Source organism: Phaenicophaeus curvirostris, chromosome 2, assembly GCF_032191515.1.
Source record: "Phaenicophaeus curvirostris isolate KB17595 chromosome 2, BPBGC_Pcur_1.0, whole genome shotgun sequence".
Taxonomy (NCBI): domain Eukaryota; kingdom Metazoa; phylum Chordata; class Aves; order Cuculiformes; family Cuculidae; genus Phaenicophaeus; species Phaenicophaeus curvirostris.
In genome coordinates, this window is record NC_091393.1 from 15673976 (window position 1) to 15694907 (window position 20932).

The window sequence follows — 20932 nt, forward strand, 5'->3', positions numbered from 1 at the left end:
TCAGAATTCGTTCAGAGCTTTCAATTGGGCATAAACATTATTAGCTTTTTGGCTTATTATTTGTTTTTTACGCAACCGAGAGTAAAAATATTTTTTCCTTGACAAAATCTACCAACATAAGATTTTTTTTTCAATATCAAACTTGGCTTTAATGAGAAAATTCAGCAAAATTTGCAGTCCATGAACAATCTAGGGTATGTAAAAAATTGTATCTATACCTCTATTACGGTGAGGAAACCCTAACATTTCTCTTGAGGTCATAAGTCTACCAACTGTCAGATCAAATCACTGATCAATAAGGCCTTGTTATATTTACAGACAAATGCTATATATACATTATTTTATATACAGACAAGCTAGTCACAGTTCATGTTCAAAAGACCCATGTTCCTCAAAATATTTATCACTGTTGAATGTGAAAAAAACCTACTCTCAGAAAGACAATATCCCTATTAAAAGTTTAAAATCACTATTTTCAAAAGTGACAAAATAACATTTTTATAAAAATCAGTATGTAACATCTACAATTATTTATTATTGACCTATACAAGAGACCTCAGGAGTTTGCAGAGAATCTGTTAAATTATGTAGTCAAAAAGACATGAAGAATGTGCCGTACTTCCTGACTTTTCCTTAAGATTTCTTTAAGGCTGGATCTACATGGATTGTGAGCTGGGAGGTCACAACTACTCTGTAGCTTCTCATGGACTTTCCTATTACTTCAACTCACACCTTGCAAAAGTGCCTTCCTTATCAAGTCATATTGTGTTGCTGGAAAGAAGGGACAGGATCATCCAGGCCAAATCAGTTTTCAGCGGCAGACCACAGCACACCTCTAGTTCTCTTCATCAAAGTACCAGAAGGGTACTTGCTCCCCAGATGGCTTCAGGATGACTCCTGGACAAGCATTCTTACAGATGCATGCATGATTACCAAAAGCCACTTCTCTTAACTGAAAGTATATGAGAAAGGTTTACTTTATCCAGTTTTGGTTATATGTTGATATGCAGATTTTTCAAAAGGAGTAGTCTGAATAAATTCCCATCTACCATTAAATACTCAACTTTCATTCTCCTGGTTTTTATCATCACTTATGTTTTGCAGTTCTCCAGTTACCTGAACGTCTTTCACTTTAGATAGACTTTCTATTTTCTAATTTAAAAAGCCCCAAAAAACTCCCAGCAATGACCAAAAACTATTCTTTAAAATGTCTTAAAGAAGTACAAGATACTAATGAAATTCTTGTTAATTCTCAATCCTGAAATAACCTATAAACTATGTCTTCACCTTGTTAAGGTACATCAAGGAGACATTTCTTTCTGACATGGCAAGTGAAAAAACATCCAGAATAACAACTGTCTTGCTAAAACCTTTACTGAAATTTACATATGAATCATTTTCAATAAACAAAATGTTGCAAAACCGGAATTTAAATTATCAAAATTAGAAATAATGCATAAGTCATATGTTTAAGAAATGTATTCAGAAATAGATCTTCTTGATGGCACCCTACATGCAAATTGGGCCAATTTGTAAGATAAATCTGGAATGTTCTCAAATGAAGAACAAGATGACATCTGCCAAAGTCAATTAATCTGTGAAAATACGATTTGAAAGCAGTGATAAACACTTAGTTATCACTGCTGATCCATCAGTCATTCCCTGACACTCACTGCTACAATTGTCAAATTGACACATGCACATCTAAAAAACCCATAAATTATAGAACTGAATGGTCTTGGCCAACTGCATAAGCTATGCAGAATATAAACTGCAATTTTATATTCATCAGAATGACTATAAACTTGAAGAGCTGAAAACAAAGCTAAAGCACCTTTGATCCCCTCACTGATACTTTCTCTACACACAAGGTGGGCTATTATTTTGTATTGGGCATGCAATACAAGGAGCCCAACATTCTCTGAACTTCTCTTAATCTGGGAAAAAGATCCTGGAACTGGGAGGCTGCAACCACTCATCAGGACTAGGGTTGCCTAAATTCCTTCTCGGTTCATCTCTGACTCCATCACTGGGATTCGGTGACCAGATTACCTACAGGACTTGCAAGCACAAGAAGGCACTGATTTCACTAAGAAAATCAGACTATCTCTCCAGTTCAAAATCTTTCCCATTACAGACTATATATGCTATAGATGCTTTAGTGTAATATGTTTGCTAACAGGTATTACATTATTTCAGTCTCTCTCTGCAAAACTTTGGCTGATATGAGGCTTACAATTCCCCCTTACGAATGGCAGTGTTTAGATAAAAGCCTCACTTCATTGATATCTGAAATTATTGAGACTCAATTGTAGTCATTTCAATGACAAGATTTTAAGTCTGACCCACTCAAGTCAAAGACAATCCTTCAATCGATTTAAGAATGGGAAGCAAAACTACTTAAAATTGCCTAAAAGATACAAAGTACATTTGTAAACTATTAATAGCCACCCCATCAGAAGGATGTATTTGCATCATTTCTAGAAATGCAGTATCTGTAAGGAGGGACAATTTTGAAATAATGTTTCACAAGTTTAACTTTATAATTTAAAACACTGCCTTATTCAACTGAAAAGAAGAAAAGCTATCCAAGCACAGTTATACTCTTCCCACCTTGTATTAGTGGAATACATCCAGTATCAAGCAAACATGATAAATTACCATAAAAATACAAGGGCTGAGGATAGACTTTAGCAGAAGGTAAGCACTAGTACAATTGTAACTGAGTTTTATCCATATACTGATTTTCCAGTTTTAAATGCAAGTTCATAAGATTTTACACATGTACAGATTATTTACACGAACCATCTTTATCCTGTCATTTACTGTAAAACAAAAAAAAAATTGCACAGAAAATTTTCAATTTGCATCTCAATAAAAAGTATGTCTGCTTGAAAAATGCTTAGTTCTATATGGAAAAAAGATAACGAAAAAAAAATTACTACTACCAAAGTAATGGAATACCAAAATAGATTTGAGTAGAAAGTTTATGGTGACAAAAAAAAAATTAAAAGTGCTTCTATTAATTCTAGGTGCTATTAAGCATTAAAAGAGTTATTTAAAGCGCCGGTGTTCTTAATCAAAACCTACCTTGTTAGGAAAATCTGCATCATGGAGATCATCCTGATTTAGGACAGAATTTATGAACAGTGCCTATTTTTATATACATTGACTAGCAAGTGTTACCAAGACCTCTGACATATCAGTTTGTGGAGTTTATCCCCCACTCTGAAGAAGAGTTTGTTAAAAAACTAAAAAAAAAATCCAATAAAAAATAAAAATAAACACCTAGACAAGAACAGGCTCTACAACAATTTATCATATTATGAAGCACCACAGTGAAAACACCAGCAACATTTACAGAAGCAAGTAAAAACAGACTAAAGAACATTAACACAGATGATCTGTTGTAATAGACATCTTATTTCATGGCTTTTGACCATTCAGACAAAGAGAAAAGTTGAAAATAAACATTAATTCCTGGGTGCTTTGTAACAACTCAACAAAACCCAGAGATGATACCTAAGCTGCTGTTTTATTTTGGGCTTCTGGAGGTTTTAAGTCTCTCTCTATGTATATGCAAACTTTTAAATTTCAGTGTACTCCTCTGAGAGTGCAAGATGCAGTAAGCCACTTTTCAACTGGGAGGAGTTGACTAGTACCTGTCATCCTCCGGAGAAGCATGCTGGATATGAATCCTGGGACTAGTAGGTCGTCTCCTCTCTAGGGAGGGGGACCATTTACCCCTGTTTGCCCATTCAATAAAACAGGAAAAAAATAGGATATTTAGTTTGTGAGAAAATTAAATATATGGGATTAGGGACTGGAAAAATACCCCAAAAAGTAATGGAAGTGTGTAATTCAGTTATTTTTTCTAGTAGTTTTCTAATTCTCAAGTATACTATTCTTACAACTGCTTAATGCAGAAAGATTACAGCTGGAGCAAAGAGAATGTATGCCCAAAGATGTGGAATTTAGACTGATATAAATCTTTTACATAGCATACCATAAAGTTTTCAAAAAATCTTAAACACTGGACTATCTAAAACCCTGTTATTCACATAGAAAGTAGTAATTCCAAACTAGAAGTGATTTTCAAAGACCATATGGTGGTCATTTTCTGCCAACTACAGGCTGCTGTTTTGTAAAGCCCATCTCTCCTAGCTTTTTGCACCAAAAAATGTATTCTCATTAAAAATGCAGGTCTATGAATTATAAGAAAAAATAAGGTATAAAGCAAGAAAGTAAACATAAACTAATTAGATACAACTAAGTGACACATATTTGTGAACAAGTTCTAAATTATTTTTTTCTTTAAAAATACACGTCAAAAGTGTATGCAGCCAGCTGCTTCTTCCATTCATTTCTCTGTATCCTTGCCATATATGCCAGCAGATTGTTATATAATTAAATTTAACAAAAAGGGCCTGAATTGTGAATGAAATCAGGTGTCTTATGTCCTTTTTTTTCTTGATAAAGCTCATTAAATTTAGAATTATATATAATATACTGTAGACTGGTGTTCCTTATTTTGTTGGGATGTTATGTGGTTCTAATAGTATATGTATAACAATTTACACAATCAAAATATACTGATTAATTTACAAACAGCAAAATATCTACATAAACCCTAATATTTCACTTTCTGAGGCATCCTTCCAGTCCATGTAATAAGGAAAAGGGGTTGAATTATGGAACATGCAAGTAACAAAGGTTTCAAGGAGATTAGCATCACTTGAACAGTTAGGTAGATTTTCCAGAAGTCTCAAGGGGAAATAGGTTGTTAGTAGTTACGTTTCTTTTTCTCTCCAAAATGAGAGTTAAAGAAAATGTTAATGCATCAGTGCACTCAGTCAAAGCCCTTAATATGCTGATATCCACTATAAATATTAAGCAGTATTTGATAGAATTAACTAGGTCATGCTGTATGAATTTTGAGAACATGCTCTTTCACTACATTTTGAATGACCATGAGCCACAGTACAATACTGACAAACATGCAATAATCTTCCTTTACATGGTTGAAAAGAACGGGAAACACAACATGTTGCATACCTAATGCAGACAGTTATTTTGATGTACGTTATTTCAAATGAAAATGGTGATGTTCAAGCAAACTGTTGAAGGCATGCAATATAAACACCTACTACTCAGACTTTAGAAAATACCTTAGAAAAATCAACATGAAATCAAGACAGATCTTAACAGGGTCAAGTGACAGCTCTAAACTCTCTGTTAGCTGCTTGTGAGTAGGTAACAGGTAACTGTTAGGCTTTGCATCTTGTTTAGGTGGTAGTGACATCCTGAACATCCTAAAGATCTTTGAAATATTTTGCTTCCTACTACTGTGAACCCCCTCAGAACAAATCTAACAGTGCTGCTGGGCTGAATTTGCAGATACGTTGACCATGTGGTACATGAACTACTCCCTGGGCTGTGCTCCTCAGTTTTATTCGCTCAGTTCTCCACTAAGTAACATCTCAGGGCCAAGACATACAAGCAGTACAAATCTGTACAACTGCTAACTGCTAATGCGCATAATTGCTTGCAACATAAGAAACTCAGAAGGTAAATAAAAACCATAATATGTATTATTAAGTAACTATTGTTGGCTGCACTCTTGAATCAATCTGGGAAAGATGCAACTGATGAGAAACCACAGCTGAATCAGTTCAGATACTGCACTTAACACTTATGCCTATGTGCTTTCCTGACTGGAGGCTGTGAAAGAATCTCTCCACTCTAAAGAAATGGTACCCAATTTACATGGAAAAAAAAAGCAGAAATTTTGAAACACAGTGAAAAAGACAATAAAAAATCATACTAAAGGAAGCAGCAACAAACATTTTAAATGGTGTTAGCAGATATTTATGGCTACATTATAAACTGACATATGCCTTGCAGATCATCACAGGAACTTCAACAATATGAACATTTTGAATGAAACCTGCTTGGAATAAAGAGGGGTGGGCAAGAGAGAAAAAAAAAAAAAGGCAGGCATGGTGCAACTGTATAGCTGTATTAGTAGGGACTGGATCTTTCTGAGTATCCTGGAGCACATTGTGCCAAAGAGAAATATATGAAGAATGAAGTTTGGTACCAAACCATTCTATTTACCAAAAGAATCTGGCTGGCGTGCGTCAAGGCCAGGTCGCTTTGCCAGTCAGGCATACAGACTTGCCTTGTTCAGCTGAAGAAGCTTATAGCGGGAGAAAAATAATGTCTCTGTTGTTGTTTTGTTGTTGTTTTAATGTAACTAACAAGATTTATATGCCCCAAATTCATATATATTGCTGAAAGTATTTTTCTGATGGTATATGTGAGTCTACAAAATGACTTTCACTGGCATAGTATCTTAAAAATCAGTAACTACTCCGATCATTCCAAATGACAATGTTTTTGTAGAGTTTAAGAGTCAAAAATACTTCCAAAAAACCATTGACACAGATAAATAAGGCTCTACTGTCCATAAGTTGCACACAGCCAATATAATTTTGTTAAGAAAAGCTCAAGCAGACCATTTTAACTCTTGAGCTCAAATACAATCTAATTTATACCCTCTGAGAAAAAACGTTGGGGAGAATAAACAGAAATAGTTTTCCATAGATGAGTATACTCATCATTTTGTGGAAGAAAATATACAATCCCACATCTAGAAGTCCACCTTTATACTTTGAGGAGTAAAAGTATACATTTTAAAATAAAATCTACAATTCCATTTGGGGTGCAGGGAAAAAAACACCATCCAACAATACCTCCAACACAGGTCCCTCAAATATAATGATACTAAAGTGGTTCTGTATAGATTGGATTTCACAAAACCATATAGTGTTTCTCTCTACTACAAGTAGGGCCAACTCTACACCTGACTGTTCTTCATTTAATCCCATTTTACACAGTCTCCACTATAATGAAGTCAAGACAACTTTTCCCATGTTATCTATTATAGTGTTTCATTATACTTGCTTTCAAAAAAGCTTTCCTACTATTTAAGGCGAATCTGTCTTTCTTTATTTTAAGTCCCTTATACTTGTTTTGTCCAGCACAGAAACAAAACGCTTTCTACATACCTTGAACTTAATTCTGTGCTTTTCAACCTCAAGATTCCTCTATCATTATGCTCAACTGATCACTAACCTCAGGCTAAAGCGCAGGTAGATACCGTCAACAGTGGAGAATTAAACCTTCTAAAATTAGCTTCTCCCATAACAAAAACATTAATTTGGTGGGATGTATACATTAAATACAACATCTTCCTCTGAAATCTGGGCTCTAGTGGAAAAACATCATCTATGTAAAAAGAAAAGTAAAAGACGCATGACGTCTCAAATTCTCTGTCAGAGCCATACAGGTCTCACTATATTCAAAAAAAAAAACACTGTGGAAAATTTGAACATCCCATGCTTTTCTGCACCCCATGAAGAATCCCAAGTTAAAAGCACCTATTTAAGACTCCTAAAAGCAAAGAAGTGAAAGTTTCACAGGGATGGACAAGTTTTCTTTATCAGGCCCACAGACAATTTGGCAAAACCAAATGTTAAGTAGCAGTAGAGCCCATTAACACAGACTAAACACTTCTCTTCATGAGAAGCTAATGAAAAAATGCTGCAGATTCTCTGCCTATTGGACAGAGGTTGTTGGACATGAGTTATAAAGACATAAGTACTTAACATCAGTGACAGGTGTAGTTTTGAGTACAGTATTTTAATTAGATAGTTTACAATTGCCAGTTACTGTTTCACTGAATATTCAACTTGATGGGTGGCATCTTGAAATAAAATTACAAAACATACTTCTCATGTCCATATGTTATTAAACTAATTACCTGCTTGCAGATGAAAATAGATGGATATCTCTACACACTTATTTTTTAATACAATGCTCCAATATTTTTTTGAAAAGATTTTTTTGAAAGATATCCTGCATTTTATTCTGAGTGGCTTTATTTCTATCATACTTCTTTTGTTGTTGTTTTTTTAATAACCATGATACATTGAGCTCATTCTTAAAAAGGAATGAACTAGTATAGATCCATCTGAGATATCTCAGCAGAACAGTTATTCCTTTGCAAGAAGGGCACAACTTGAGAACAGCAAAGCTCCAATCAAGGAATAGCGAGAAGTGGGAAGGCAGGAAAGGGAAATTTCACAAAAAAACTTAGGACAAACCTCATCTCAAATAGAGAAATATGTTCTTATTGCTTTTCTTCCCAGGTCCTCTCCCACAATAATGAAATTGTGCGACTGCTATAACCATTGCACTGTGGGCTGACTGACAAAGCAACTTCGAATTATTATCTGCAACAATAGTTAAATATGTACTGCAGACAAATTTGTAATTCTATCGTATTCCCACTCAATGTGAGTCTATAATTTCTTTCAGTGAAGCTAGAATCTCACTCTAAAATTGTATATTTCTTAGCCAAAACCACAGACATTGATGAAAACTTTGCTTGTGGCACAATCCTATCTGTCAAACACACCAGTAGTATTTGATTCACTGAACATTTTGAACCAAGTTATTGTAATATTAAAAATTTAGAAAGCATCCATAAAATGCCTGCAGAATGTATCTGACATAACAATATTTCATTGAAATTGCAAACATGTCTCTTAAGACTTATGTGAGCCTTCGTATAATGTCACAGACTGAAAAAAACTTAATGCAGTGATTTGTCTTGTAATTGCAAAAGCAGATGTAGCAGATCAGATTAAGGAAGCAATGAAGTTTTGTTGTTTGTAGAAAATACATCACTACACAAACTACAGTTCTGTTTTGAAATATGAGAGTTTTGTCAAAATTTATAAATTAAGTCACTGCCTTAGTAGCAGTCCACAGAACAGGCAAGAAAAGTGTGTAATATTTTTCAGCAAATGATGATGAAGATTAACACCAAGTGGTACTTTGTCAAAATTAACACTGCAATGGTATTATCAGCATACTGAGGACTTTTGTAAACAATGACATAAGCCTGAACAAAAACAAGGAAGGAAGCCAGAAGCGGTATAAACTCCAACACACATTTACGTGATATACATAAATACAGGAGCAAAAACGTCTACAAACACCAAAGCAGACATGGATGTACAAGAATGTAGAGTATTTACATGAAGGAAAAACAAAACTGATAAAATCACCAGCACAGATGACAAGAAATTCATAAGTTTTTATTTTATACCTTTCTCGTTCTGGTGAATGCAAACTAGTATCTGGTCTCAAGCAGTTGGTACTAGCACTCCTAGCCCTGTCAAGGGAGGGCTGTAGTTCACTAGTGCCAGTGCATTGCATCCAATGGTAGAAGAGAAAGAAAAAGAAAACAAAGAAAGGAATACAATGTTAGATATTAACTCATAAAATAATGCTCTTTTTACAGAAAATGTAGAATCACAATGATTTAATTAAGGAAAACATAAAAGAGCTTTGTGTGACTGGATGACAGTGCCAAGATTTGTTTAGAAAATAAAAGCAAACAAAAAACTGCTAGAAATTTTTGCTAATATCATTGAAATGTTTAAAACTGGATGAGACAGAAAAACACCCAGTTGTAAGAAAGTGGAATGAAAAATACCAGACAATAAATTTAAATCCTTATTAACAGCAGTAAATCTTAGGCCAACATAAAAGGATGTAATACACTACATATTAAATGAAATCACTTTACAGTGAAGCTCATTTATTCTGCAAATCCATATGAGATATCAAACAGGAGGCAGGAATTAATCCTCAGTTTCTTACCTAACCAGTAGATCATCTCCAAATTTCGGTATTCGTGAATTAAGGCAATCACGAAGGAGTGAAATATCCTGTCTAATCACTGATTTGGTCTTAGCACATGCAGGAAGAGTTGAGCTTTGTAAATTAAAATTATTTAAACAAAATGAAAATAAATTTGACATGTAACCAAAATCATATGCGTAAACAAAATCATGTAACAAAGAAAAACATGCAACATATAATTTTAGCAGCAAGGAAAATAAACTCTACCTAAAACAAAGTGGCTTGTGTTTTGGCTTTTGTTGTTGGGTTTTTTTTTATAATGTAGGGGTTAGTTGAGACAGTTACATCAAGTTATTTTAGGATTATATCCCTCATCGCTCAGTTATAAAAACACTGTGAAACTTCTAATTTTCATTTAACAAGGCAAGTTTATTTACTTCTTAAAAAGGAACTAACTACTTAGAGTGGACTCTAAGCACTCCTTACCTGTATAGATTCCAATGAGTACCATTTTCTAGTAAAGGCATCTTGGGTGGTAATGTTTTATAGTGCCTAACAGAACTTCTTGAATGTGGTAGAACAGAAAAGAAAAAAGAACACAAAAACATGCCAGAAATAAAAAGACAGGTAAAGGTAAGGCAAGACTGACAAGAATGCAAAATAAATGTGTAATACTCTACTTCTTCCAGTAGCTTTAATAAGTAGATTTCTCCATGTGTACATTTTTCAATGCAAATACTGTGACAGATAACCTGGGGGACAATTTTCTTTATTTACTTTTGTTAATAATAAACAAAAGTAATGTAAATTTCATTTTTTTAGAGATTTTTAATAAAAAATATACAAGCTATTGTAAAGGTTTAGGATTACGTTGATATTAAACTTGTAGTTTATTTCTCTCCGCAATGCCATATTTAGACCTAGGCAGATTTTAACCACTACTGCTTTCAGTAGATAAGCATCAAAAGCTTGCTGAAACAGCATTACATAGTATCACAAACACAATTATAGATGCATTAGCATCTGGTATTTTTGAATGCAGAAGTCTTTTTGAAGTGGTGTATCAGGTTCAAAATCTAACTGTAATTAAATGCTATAACTAACAAGCTGATTATAAAACCTAGGAGATCTACTAGGTCAGCCAGCACAGCAGCACTCTGAGATGCTATATGACAACTGCCTAGTATCATAACTTACAGTACATAAGATTTTAGAACAGGAATTGTTTGAGTTATTATCCAGCTTTACACAATGAAAAAGGGAGAAATTTAAAGGCAAACGGTGGCTGCCACACTGGGAATCATGACCATTTAATGGCTAAGGATTAATAACCAAATTCTAACCATTTTCTGCAAACCCTACCAGGACATATTTGTTGTGCTATTAGCAGAATTACCAGCAGCCTTGAGGACTTCTCAGCATCCAGAAAACTCTGTCCCAAGAGGACATTTTAATTCCTGTTAAGGCTTGGACCTAGGCACAGCAGATCAATATTACAAATCTGGCTGTGTTACAGAGAAACGAAGTAACTTTTCTCTGCCTGGAAACCCTAGTGTCTGAAACTCAGAGGGATTTAACCGAGCAGCTTTGACCCCTGCATACAGGTTTAGCAGTCATCACTGCCGACATCTCTACCAGAGGTCTCGGTGACCTAACAAAGCTGAAAGAAAGTAATCCATTAGGTCAATCCTGGCAAACTAGCAGATATTAACTATCAAAGTGGGTGTGATCTAAGACATGGACTGTGACCAGCCATGGTGCATGGCATGGGTGCACATGGCCTTCCACCATTTCTGCTTTTAGTCAACGAACCCATACAGATGGACAAGAGGGACATCTAGGGCTACTATTATTCTAAACTGTGGTACTAAACTAAAAATACGTCTTTACTTTGTAGCTTGGACAATCTCATGTTAATATTTCTTTTATTTAATGGGAAACCTTTAAGATTTCTTTCCCATTTTAAGCTGAAGCTACCTCAATGTTCAATTAAAATGTTTTTTCATCAAGTTGTCTAGAAAACAAGGTATAACAAAGCTGTATAATGTTTCTAAGATGATTAAATGTCAGACCGCTACCAGTGAGAAAGGACAAATGAGCAACTAAAGTTTTGTTGAAAGGGTTTTTGAGATTATTCAGTCAAGAATGGATACTGGCTGTGTTCTAGCTATTATTCAAGGTTGGATTAGCCTGTATAAGTCTCAGAGTTAAATTTCAAAATCAGAATCTTGTCTTCTAATGCCCTTACATTCACTTTCAATACATTATTAAAGTACCATTCTATTTTATAGTATACCATTATTGTTAGTTTAAAGGGCTGAATTTGTTACTTGGTCATAAAAAAATAACAGCAATAATTAGAATTATTAACCTTTTAAACCTAGAGCATTGAGGTAAAAGCTTTTTCAGCTGAAGCATGAGAAACTCTTTCTACCGATAATGAAAACTTACATTTCAATTTAACATCTTCACTGATGCAAAGATTTTTGGAAAGTTTTCGTATTTATTACTTTACCTTTATACTATTGTGATATCCTATTATATCACCAATGCTTTTTCAAATTCAATGAAGATAATTAAAGCAACTCAATGCACATTAAAAAAACATTCTCTGTAGGTGAAAGTCCTACACCAAGTAAATGAGTAAACACATTATATAACATGGTTTTATGAATCTGACTGTTTAAAACATATAGCACTGGCTTAAAACTCAGTGAAACTCAGATTCTGAAGCAAAAAATGGTTAACTACTTGGTTGAAGTAATATAATGGTTAACTGCTTCAACTCCAATCTAGGTTTTTACTGATTCAAAATAGAAGATTTTCTACACAATCTGACATGTATTCTTAATAAGGTTGACAGATGTGGTGGAAAAAGGGGGAGAAGAGTTAGACTTGTTAGATAAAATTTTTTTGGTCCTCTTTAGTTTTACAATATTGGTAAGAGTTGGGACAGGGAGCTCCAAGCTTTGGAATGAGAGATTAATAAAGACTGAAGATGAGTCCAAACTACAAAGTTTATGCCTGGATCTAAATTATGGCACAACTTGTAGACGAAAACCCAAGTAATACGGGACCCCTCAAATCTGTTCTAAGTGAGCCCTCATCAATCACTGTTCTTTCCTCTACAAGTAACCAAAATCAGCATAAGATTCGGTGTCAGAACAAGTAAAGATTTTTGACTTGTGCATGGCTGTAATATAAACATAAAAAGTAAGCAAAACCAAACATAACAACTAAAAAGGAATGCTTGAAATCATAACAACACTGTCATGCATTGGAAGATCAAGACTTCTGTGACTAGACAGAAAATCTACCACAAAATATAACCGCGAAACCAGAATTTCTTCCACTTTAATCCTTACTGCTGACGTTCACAAACATATATACACATCTCAATCTGAGTTAAAATGAACAAAGAAAGAACAACTGACACCTGGATCACAACGCTCTAGGAAGTTCTTTACCGGATGTCTTCATGATTACCGAACTCCTGTATTTACCTGATGGTATGTAGGCACTCTGCACTTCTTCCTCGTTTTGCTCTGGGCAGCATAAGAAGCTCACTGCACAGACAGGATGGGTGGTGAGTGAAACAGATATAATTATGAAGCATTAGATGACATGGGTTATGCCGATGATATGCAAATGTAAACATAAAAAGAAACAAGAAGCTTCCACCCAGATAGACAGCCTGATGAAGTTCAAACCCAGACTGCACTTTTTAAAGAATATGAGCCAAAAAATGCCTGTGATAACTACATTTTCAATAAATTCCTTTTAGCATGGCACCTTATTGGGGGGGATTTGTCCTTTTGAAATTCAAAAGTACTGTTTCAGACTTCTTCATGATAAAAGGAATTCATAAAACAGTGACATTTCTTGAATTATCTCCTTTCTCATGAACTAATTAATGAATAAATAATTTAGGAAAAAAGAAAAAAAACAAAAAAAGAATGACAGTTGTCATTTTAGGATTTTTTTTCTTCCTAAATTATAAAAACATACATGAAAAAGCAGAGAGGGCTTGCTACTAATTTAATGCAGATCTTTTTATGTGAAGAGTAACCCATCACCCTTTAGGAAAAACAAAGATATATGTTTATTGGAACTACTGTGTTTGGAGAAATATAAATTCGGGCATTATAGCTCAACAGTATTTTGTAATGCAATCCTAAATAAATAAAAAAAATTCTAATTAGCCATCAGACTTTTTGTTTCTTATTGTTTCCAATTAAGAAAATCAGCCATTTATTCTAGTATCCATTTACTGTAAACAAACACATGCTACAACCAGTAAGATGGTAAAATTAATACATATTTATGCCTATGAGAAATATGACTATGATATGAAATAACCCTTGAATTAATCTCGTTGTGTTATGCACTTCAACAGAATCAGAAAGAACAAGGTCCAAAACTCCTAATTATTGTAAATATAAAATTAAAGCTAAACTTCATGGAAACATGCTATTTTAAAAGAAGCAGGGAATCAAATGAAGTACTATGGTGACAAAGAGAGAAAAGATTACAAAACAGATAAAGCAGCAGTTCCTCAGTGTGTTTTGTGCTTCATGCCAATATAAAATCACCCATTTAATTGATGCAGCATAGGTAATATCTAAAATTCTGAAACTCAGCAGCTTGAAATACTGGCTCATGAGTTGAGTGAGATTTAACTTTGCATCTGGAACCACTAGCCTGATCTTGATGCAACAAAATGTATTATAGGTGAACTTAATTGTTGGGAGGTGTTGTTTGTTTGGTTTTGGTTTAATTTTTTTAAACAAAATTTCCATTCATAAGTTCAGAGGACTGACAGATTTTACATGCAGGTTTCCAGATTCTAAGAAACAAGCTTTTTACAGAAGAAGTTACATTTTCTTAAGAGTTGGAAAGTAGATGGGAGACGCTGTTAGTATTTACTCTACCTTTGCTAATCCAAAGAGCATTTACTGTAATGGGCCCACAGCAAACAGTAATATTAAATTCCATCAGAAAAGGGATATAAAATAGCAAACCCACAAAGAAATCTTCAAGTTAAAAAAACAAAGCAAAACAATCCATCACAGTAGAAGATGCACACAGTTCTATAATAAATTACGATGACTGTTTTGGAGATATTTAAAATAAAGATTATAACTTTAAAACAAGGGGTTTGTAACGTAAGTACTAAAATACAGGTTTTATTTAGGAATAAAAGAAACACTAAAAAAAAATGAAAAGGGTCTTGAAAGTTGGATGATGATCCTAAATACAGAGCCAATATACTGCTTACCTATATTTCCTAATAAAAAGCTTTTCCTAACAGATTTATATATACACACACACATACATATGTGTACATACGTAGATAAATACATATTAAAAAGGTAAAGTGGACAAATTGGTTCCACTGGAAACTTATCAGATGCTTTAGTAAGAGACTACATTAACTATTTTTATGAAGATCAGTTCAGAACCTTCAATATAAATTTGGGACCAAGAGCAGATCATAGAGAAACTAATCAAAAGTAATCAGCAGCCGTAATTTCTGTCATGTTACTCTCAGGTAATTACTCACCTTTCAAGCCAAGTTTATGTTCACAGAATCATATAATGTCCTGAGTTGGAAGAGATCCACAAGAATCATCGAGTCCAACTCCTGTCCCTGCATAGGACAGCCCCAGCATTCACACCATGTGTCTGAGGGTACTGTCCAAGTGCTTCTTGAATACTGTGAGTATATTACCCTGAGAAGCCTGTTCCAGTACTCTATGATGCCCTGTGTGAAGAAATTTTTTCCTAATATCCAACCAAAACCTCACCTGACACATCTTCCTGCCATTCCCTATTGAATGTATCTGTTTAGATGAAAGTTTCAGTTAATGAATAACACATAATATTAAACTACTGTTGATACTAATACAAAATACTGAATAAAGATTTTATTAAACTCCTTGGATGTGACAGAGAATCTTGCTCAGCAAAAGCTGGTTTTGATCTTCCCTATGAGGTACTGAAAGACAGTGAAACATGGAAGAGTTAAAGTCTCCACAACTGAAGAAATCTCAGGGAAAGATGAAAAGGGAAATAGGAAAAAAAAGACCACTGCAGACGAGATTAATACTCAAGGAGAGTAAGTACATGGATCCATCTTTAAATCCTTCAAATAAGCCATGCACATCCTCCATGTCTGATCTTTAAACTTACAAAAACCATTTTCTGAACATTGAAAAGAACTGCAGACTGTGTCTTACTCCGCTGAAGAAATCCTGCACCCCATTGCTGCTGGAGCTCTGGACTGATGGCTCATCTCCAAGAGAGCCTCGGTGCAAGCCCTGCTTTCCAAGCATAATCAATGCATTTATCATAATTTAGATCATAGGTTTAGGCTTTATTGGAAGAAAACTTTCCAGACAGTCAACTGTCTGTATTTATTTCTAAATAAAAGCTACTATTTAATGTCTCTTCCTCTTCAGACCTGCTGAATAAGAAAACTATTCAATAAATATCTTCAGGAATCTTTGGAATATATCACTACTTACAATAAATAATAACAAGAAACATTTGCAACAAGGGGAAAATCCTCAAATTAGCTTCACTATAAATCTGACTATTACATTTAAAAAGCATTTCAATTCACCTCTGAAAGGAAATTCAGTACAACAATCCAACTTAGACAATTCTGTACATACTTCTTGCCTATAAAGCTGAATTCTAAATGTTCCAAACAACTCAATAATTCCCATGTGTATGTTATCGCATTAAAAAAAATGAAACAGGCAAGATCATATACAAAACTGGACTAGTTTAACTGTAAAAGCTATCTGTTATCCAAATGTTGCTTCAAAACTGGACAAAGAGTTCCAGAGACTCTTATGGTTTCTTCTTTACGTATTTTCACTTCATTATCAAATATATGTTCTATATTGAATTTACTGGATCATTTGCAATCCTTATTCATAAAAAGTAGTGGCTTACTTAAAAAAAAAAGGTAGGACAATTGATTTTATATGAATGGAAAAAGTTTTCTGCAATAGTTTAGCTCTATGATTTTTTTTTGAAGTAAACAAACCCACAAACATTGATAACCTCTGTGACTGTCATCAATATGCTTCCCAAATACTGAACTGAAATATCTTTCAAAACTTTTTTCAGCTATAAACTAAACAGAAATTCTTGTTTTCTTTCACTTTATTAGAATATTCTCAGATACCTGAAAACAAAGCCTACTAGGAGAGACCAAGCGTTCTCTGGGGAATGCAACTAATGCATGTATTCCAGGGAGAGATGTGTACGTGTCATGCATCTAAGATTTGAGATTTTTGCTAATTACAAGCATTGGAACTATCCTCGCTATGCTTGGGCACTGTACCAAGTTCACCAGAATGTTACATAAGATGTTGTGAAACTGCATATGTAGATGTCCAAAATCTATGAGCACAAGAATGCAAATTATATCATATGCAACTCCCAACTAGTAGGAAGGTATGCCTGGTATTTTGCTGGCTACTGAAACAGATAAATTCTGAGTTATAAGAATAGCTGGGCATACATCTAGATCTATGGTTTTCTAGCAAAAATCTCTGTGCTTCATTAATGAAACAAACAGCAGAATACTCCAGGACAGACACCCAAGAACCATTAGTCTAGATACCTGCTATTTCTGTCAACCCAGCACACAGGTTTATCAAAAAAGAGGTATAGATAATTAAACATGACACTAGATTCGTCATGTTTCTACTGAACACCAACACAGACATTTCTAAACATTTTTCCAAGTTCAGGCTGACGATGTACCTTTCTTGATCAGACAAATACTGACTATCCATGTCTCTGGATCTGTAATCAACTGGAGTTCTGGAGGCATCATGGTGTCTAGTTGGAGAACGTGATCTTCTCATGTGATGAATTTCATCTAAACTCCTGTAAGGCAGAAATATGTATGATAATGTTGCTTTCTTGTACATAATACAGCTTAACAAACTACAGTACAAGATGGCTGAAGGAAGTTTTTAATCATTAAATATTTATTATCTGACTTCTAAAAAAAAATATTGGTTCCTAAGATTAACAAAAAACACTTCTAAGTTTAGAAAGCAGCATTTTCTACCACATTTAGAAGTACATGTCTGTTTCTGTGTACACTGATGGATTTGAAATGGCATTTTTCAAAGCCCATACCTAAAGAATATCTAAGATAACATAAGAAGTGATAGTACCTCACATGAAATTAAGTTTTATGTATTTGTAGACTCATAGCCAGATTTCTAAAGGGTTGATTTTAGGCCAACAACTTTTTGCATCTATCTTCATTATTCTTGACAAAATTCTAGGATAGGATATGGGAACTTGCAGCAGATTTTAGCAGTTGCAAACTGAGGTATGACTTTGTATAAATGCAGCTAAGTTCTGAACTCCATGACAGTAATTTATTGCTCTCTTCATGTGGAAATGAACAAGAAAGAAACAACTCTTTGAAGGGCAGATTCTATCTTTAGTTTAATAACTGCCATTGGAACAAGAAGCATTAGTTTTTCAAAGTACAAAATGTAAGGATGGGTGGAACTGACTGGAATAATTCATTTGTGCATTGTGAGTGTAGCTATAAAGATATAAGACTACATATAATTGTTTGCAAGAGCTGAATAAGGATGTCTGGTATCAAATGGTCAGTGGCAGAGCTCAAAAAAACCTGACACAGTAACAATGGTTAAGGACAGTATTGTAGCACAGAATTCTGTACACAAAATTCAGCTAAGAAGGGTAGATTTTCAGTAAACTACCACAGGCAGTGGCCAATAATCCCGCTAGTGCAACACTTCAAGTTCTTGCAGTAATTCAAGAACAAAGCTTCACAGAAATTGGAGAAAAGGAAAACTAGTTGAATCTGACTAATTTTTAGGGTTCCATGAGAGGCTGCAAAAGCAGCTTATTTGCCCTGCACAATAAAACAAGCAACATCAAGTGGATCAAGTTTTATGCTCAACTAGATGGTATGGCACTATTCAATAAAGGCATAAAACATGCATATGCAAAGCTCAGAAAGGATACTCCTACTAGTAGGTTATCTACTACAAGCAGGAAATGCAGAAAATAGAAGTTTATGAATTACTGATTCTGTAAAGGACTTTTGACTTCTTTCACTTAAAATGTCACATTATAAATAAAATTGGTAATTTCAGCTTGCTGTTACTTCAAAATTAGTTCAATTCATAGTTATTATAAAATTTGCACATGCCACTATTTATTATCTTACAAATATACTTAAGTGGCTTTATATAAGATTCAGCCACTGAAAAAACATTTCCAAATCTACATATTAGTTATGGTACAGACAGATGATGAATCACAAAGAAAATATCAATATGAAGAAGTAAGTCTTACAAAGTTATGATTAGTCCTATCAGTGCTCTTAAATGATTTTAAAAAAGCATTAATCAAGTCCAAATATTACACTATTAACTTCAGATACAAAAAAGTTTTTAAATTGTGAAAAATTTGTGAACAAGAGAAAAGATAATAATGACAAATTATACAAACTTGAAAGCAGCCGGTTTTTCATTAGCTTGTGACACCAACCTCTGTAATGGCACATTTGGTAAACGTGAACGGGTCCTGCCCTGATCGTCGCCACGGTGAGGAGATACAGATCGTGAACGATGATGTGTTGTTCTTTGCTGTTCTGGCACAGTTAGCGTTGTAGATTTACTTTCTCTAGTGCTAGGTCTATAGCTCACTGCCAAGAGGGCAACAAAAGGAAATTAGAGAATAAAAATCTAGATTTGGAAAGAATTAAGATGGTTAGTCCTTCCAAGAATGTACATCTAAATACTTACACAACTTTCAAGTCATCATTCAGCTTTTGCATATCCTGACATATCATGCAGCCAGGATAAAGTACTAGCATCACCTTTAAATGTCTACACATATGGAAACAGAGAAACTAAGATGTTTTTCACTATGTATTGGACAATGTGGAGGAGCGGATTGAAACAGTTTTCTGACTTAAGGAAGAACACCTGGAGTAACTTGTACTTCAAAACTGTCATACAGTAGCAAATATCTGAAAGGAATCCAAGCAATGAAGATTTACATCCTCAAAACAAATGAAGGCATGCTTGTGCACGACAGCACAGACTTATCCAGGACTGCTCATATATAAAATATCATTCTGACACTTGTTTCCATTAAATACAAATATGTTCTCCTACTGAACTTGGCCAAAGTCTTCTGCTTTCAAAAATTACTATCATTTAGAGTATTGCGTGTTGCATACTCTATAGAACATTTTTTCCAAACACTCTGGATGTGCTGCGAAGTTTCTTGTAGTTAATTTTACATAGAATTTAATAAAGAAAAATCAGCAGAATATTAGTGCATTTTAAACAATGCTATTTCTGTGCCTTTTCCAGTGTAGCACCTTGTTTGCCTCAATATACACTTTGAATCCCATCCTAAAACAATGAAGCTCAATAAGATGAACAGCTTTGAAATGGCACCTATTATTCTTCTAAAACAGCCTAAGAAAATTTCTCAGACTTCAGTTGCTCACTTCTAGACATTTAAATTAGATTACGAGAATCCCTTGACAGAAAATCCCTTAATGACAGAAAGCGCCCTCTCTTAAATCACCCCTTAATGATTTCACAAACTATTGTTTAGATTCCAAAATAATAATTTTGCTGCTTTCCGGAATACTTCTAGCATTAAGTTGCTATAATGTGTTACTTGCTTCAGCTAAAAAACTAGCCTCTTTCAGAAATCTTGTTTCCATGCAGGAAGAGACTAAGATTTAGTCACTCAGTCATCAACTGGATAAATTAAGTAAATTACACTTTTTAAGGATCTTTTTATAGAGTTTTAAGTCAGGGATTTTTTCATATTTTGTATGATTTATGTAATTATTTTAGTGCTTCTGTCATATACCAAATTGTTATAGCCCTCTTAAAAGTGTGGCCCATTTACAGAGTCTGTATTAGGCTTGGTCATATATTCAATGACAATAACCTGTTTAGTTGCAAGTCTGAATCCTGATCACAAACATCAAGGAAGCATTATCTCTTTTTCCCAAATTGTGCATTAGTTTACTCTAGTGGACATGTAATTTATCTGAACACATTGTCACATTATTAGACCCAGAAGAAAACACATTGTTAAAACAGTTATAAGTAATCCTAAAATAAGAATATCGTCCACCATAGAATAGATCCGTCTTAGCAACACAAAACTG

General features: G+C 34.2%; 1 protein-coding gene across 50 annotated transcripts in view; it reads right to left on the minus strand.

Annotated features, from left to right (window-relative positions):
• RIMS1 (regulating synaptic membrane exocytosis 1) overlaps positions 1 to 20932 on the minus strand; it is a 323528-nt gene that overhangs the window by 104245 nt on the left and 198351 nt on the right. For 16 of the 50 annotated variants that reach the window (XM_069851408.1, XM_069851407.1, XM_069851383.1 and 13 more), the window contains 7 exons: positions 19282 to 19438; positions 17500 to 17625; positions 13221 to 13283; positions 10204 to 10281; positions 9736 to 9849; positions 9179 to 9268; positions 3663 to 3746 (listed from right to left, as the gene is read on the minus strand). In XM_069851408.1, coding sequence (XP_069707509.1) covers positions 3663 to 3746; positions 9179 to 9268; positions 9736 to 9849; positions 10204 to 10281; positions 13221 to 13283; positions 17500 to 17625; positions 19282 to 19438 — 712 coding nt within the window. The remainder of the gene's footprint in view (positions 1 to 3662; positions 3747 to 9178; positions 9269 to 9735; positions 9850 to 10203; positions 10282 to 13220; positions 13284 to 17499; positions 17626 to 19281; positions 19439 to 20932) is intronic. The other 34 variants (XM_069851405.1, XM_069851377.1, XM_069851375.1 and 31 more) reach the window with 5 other exon arrangements.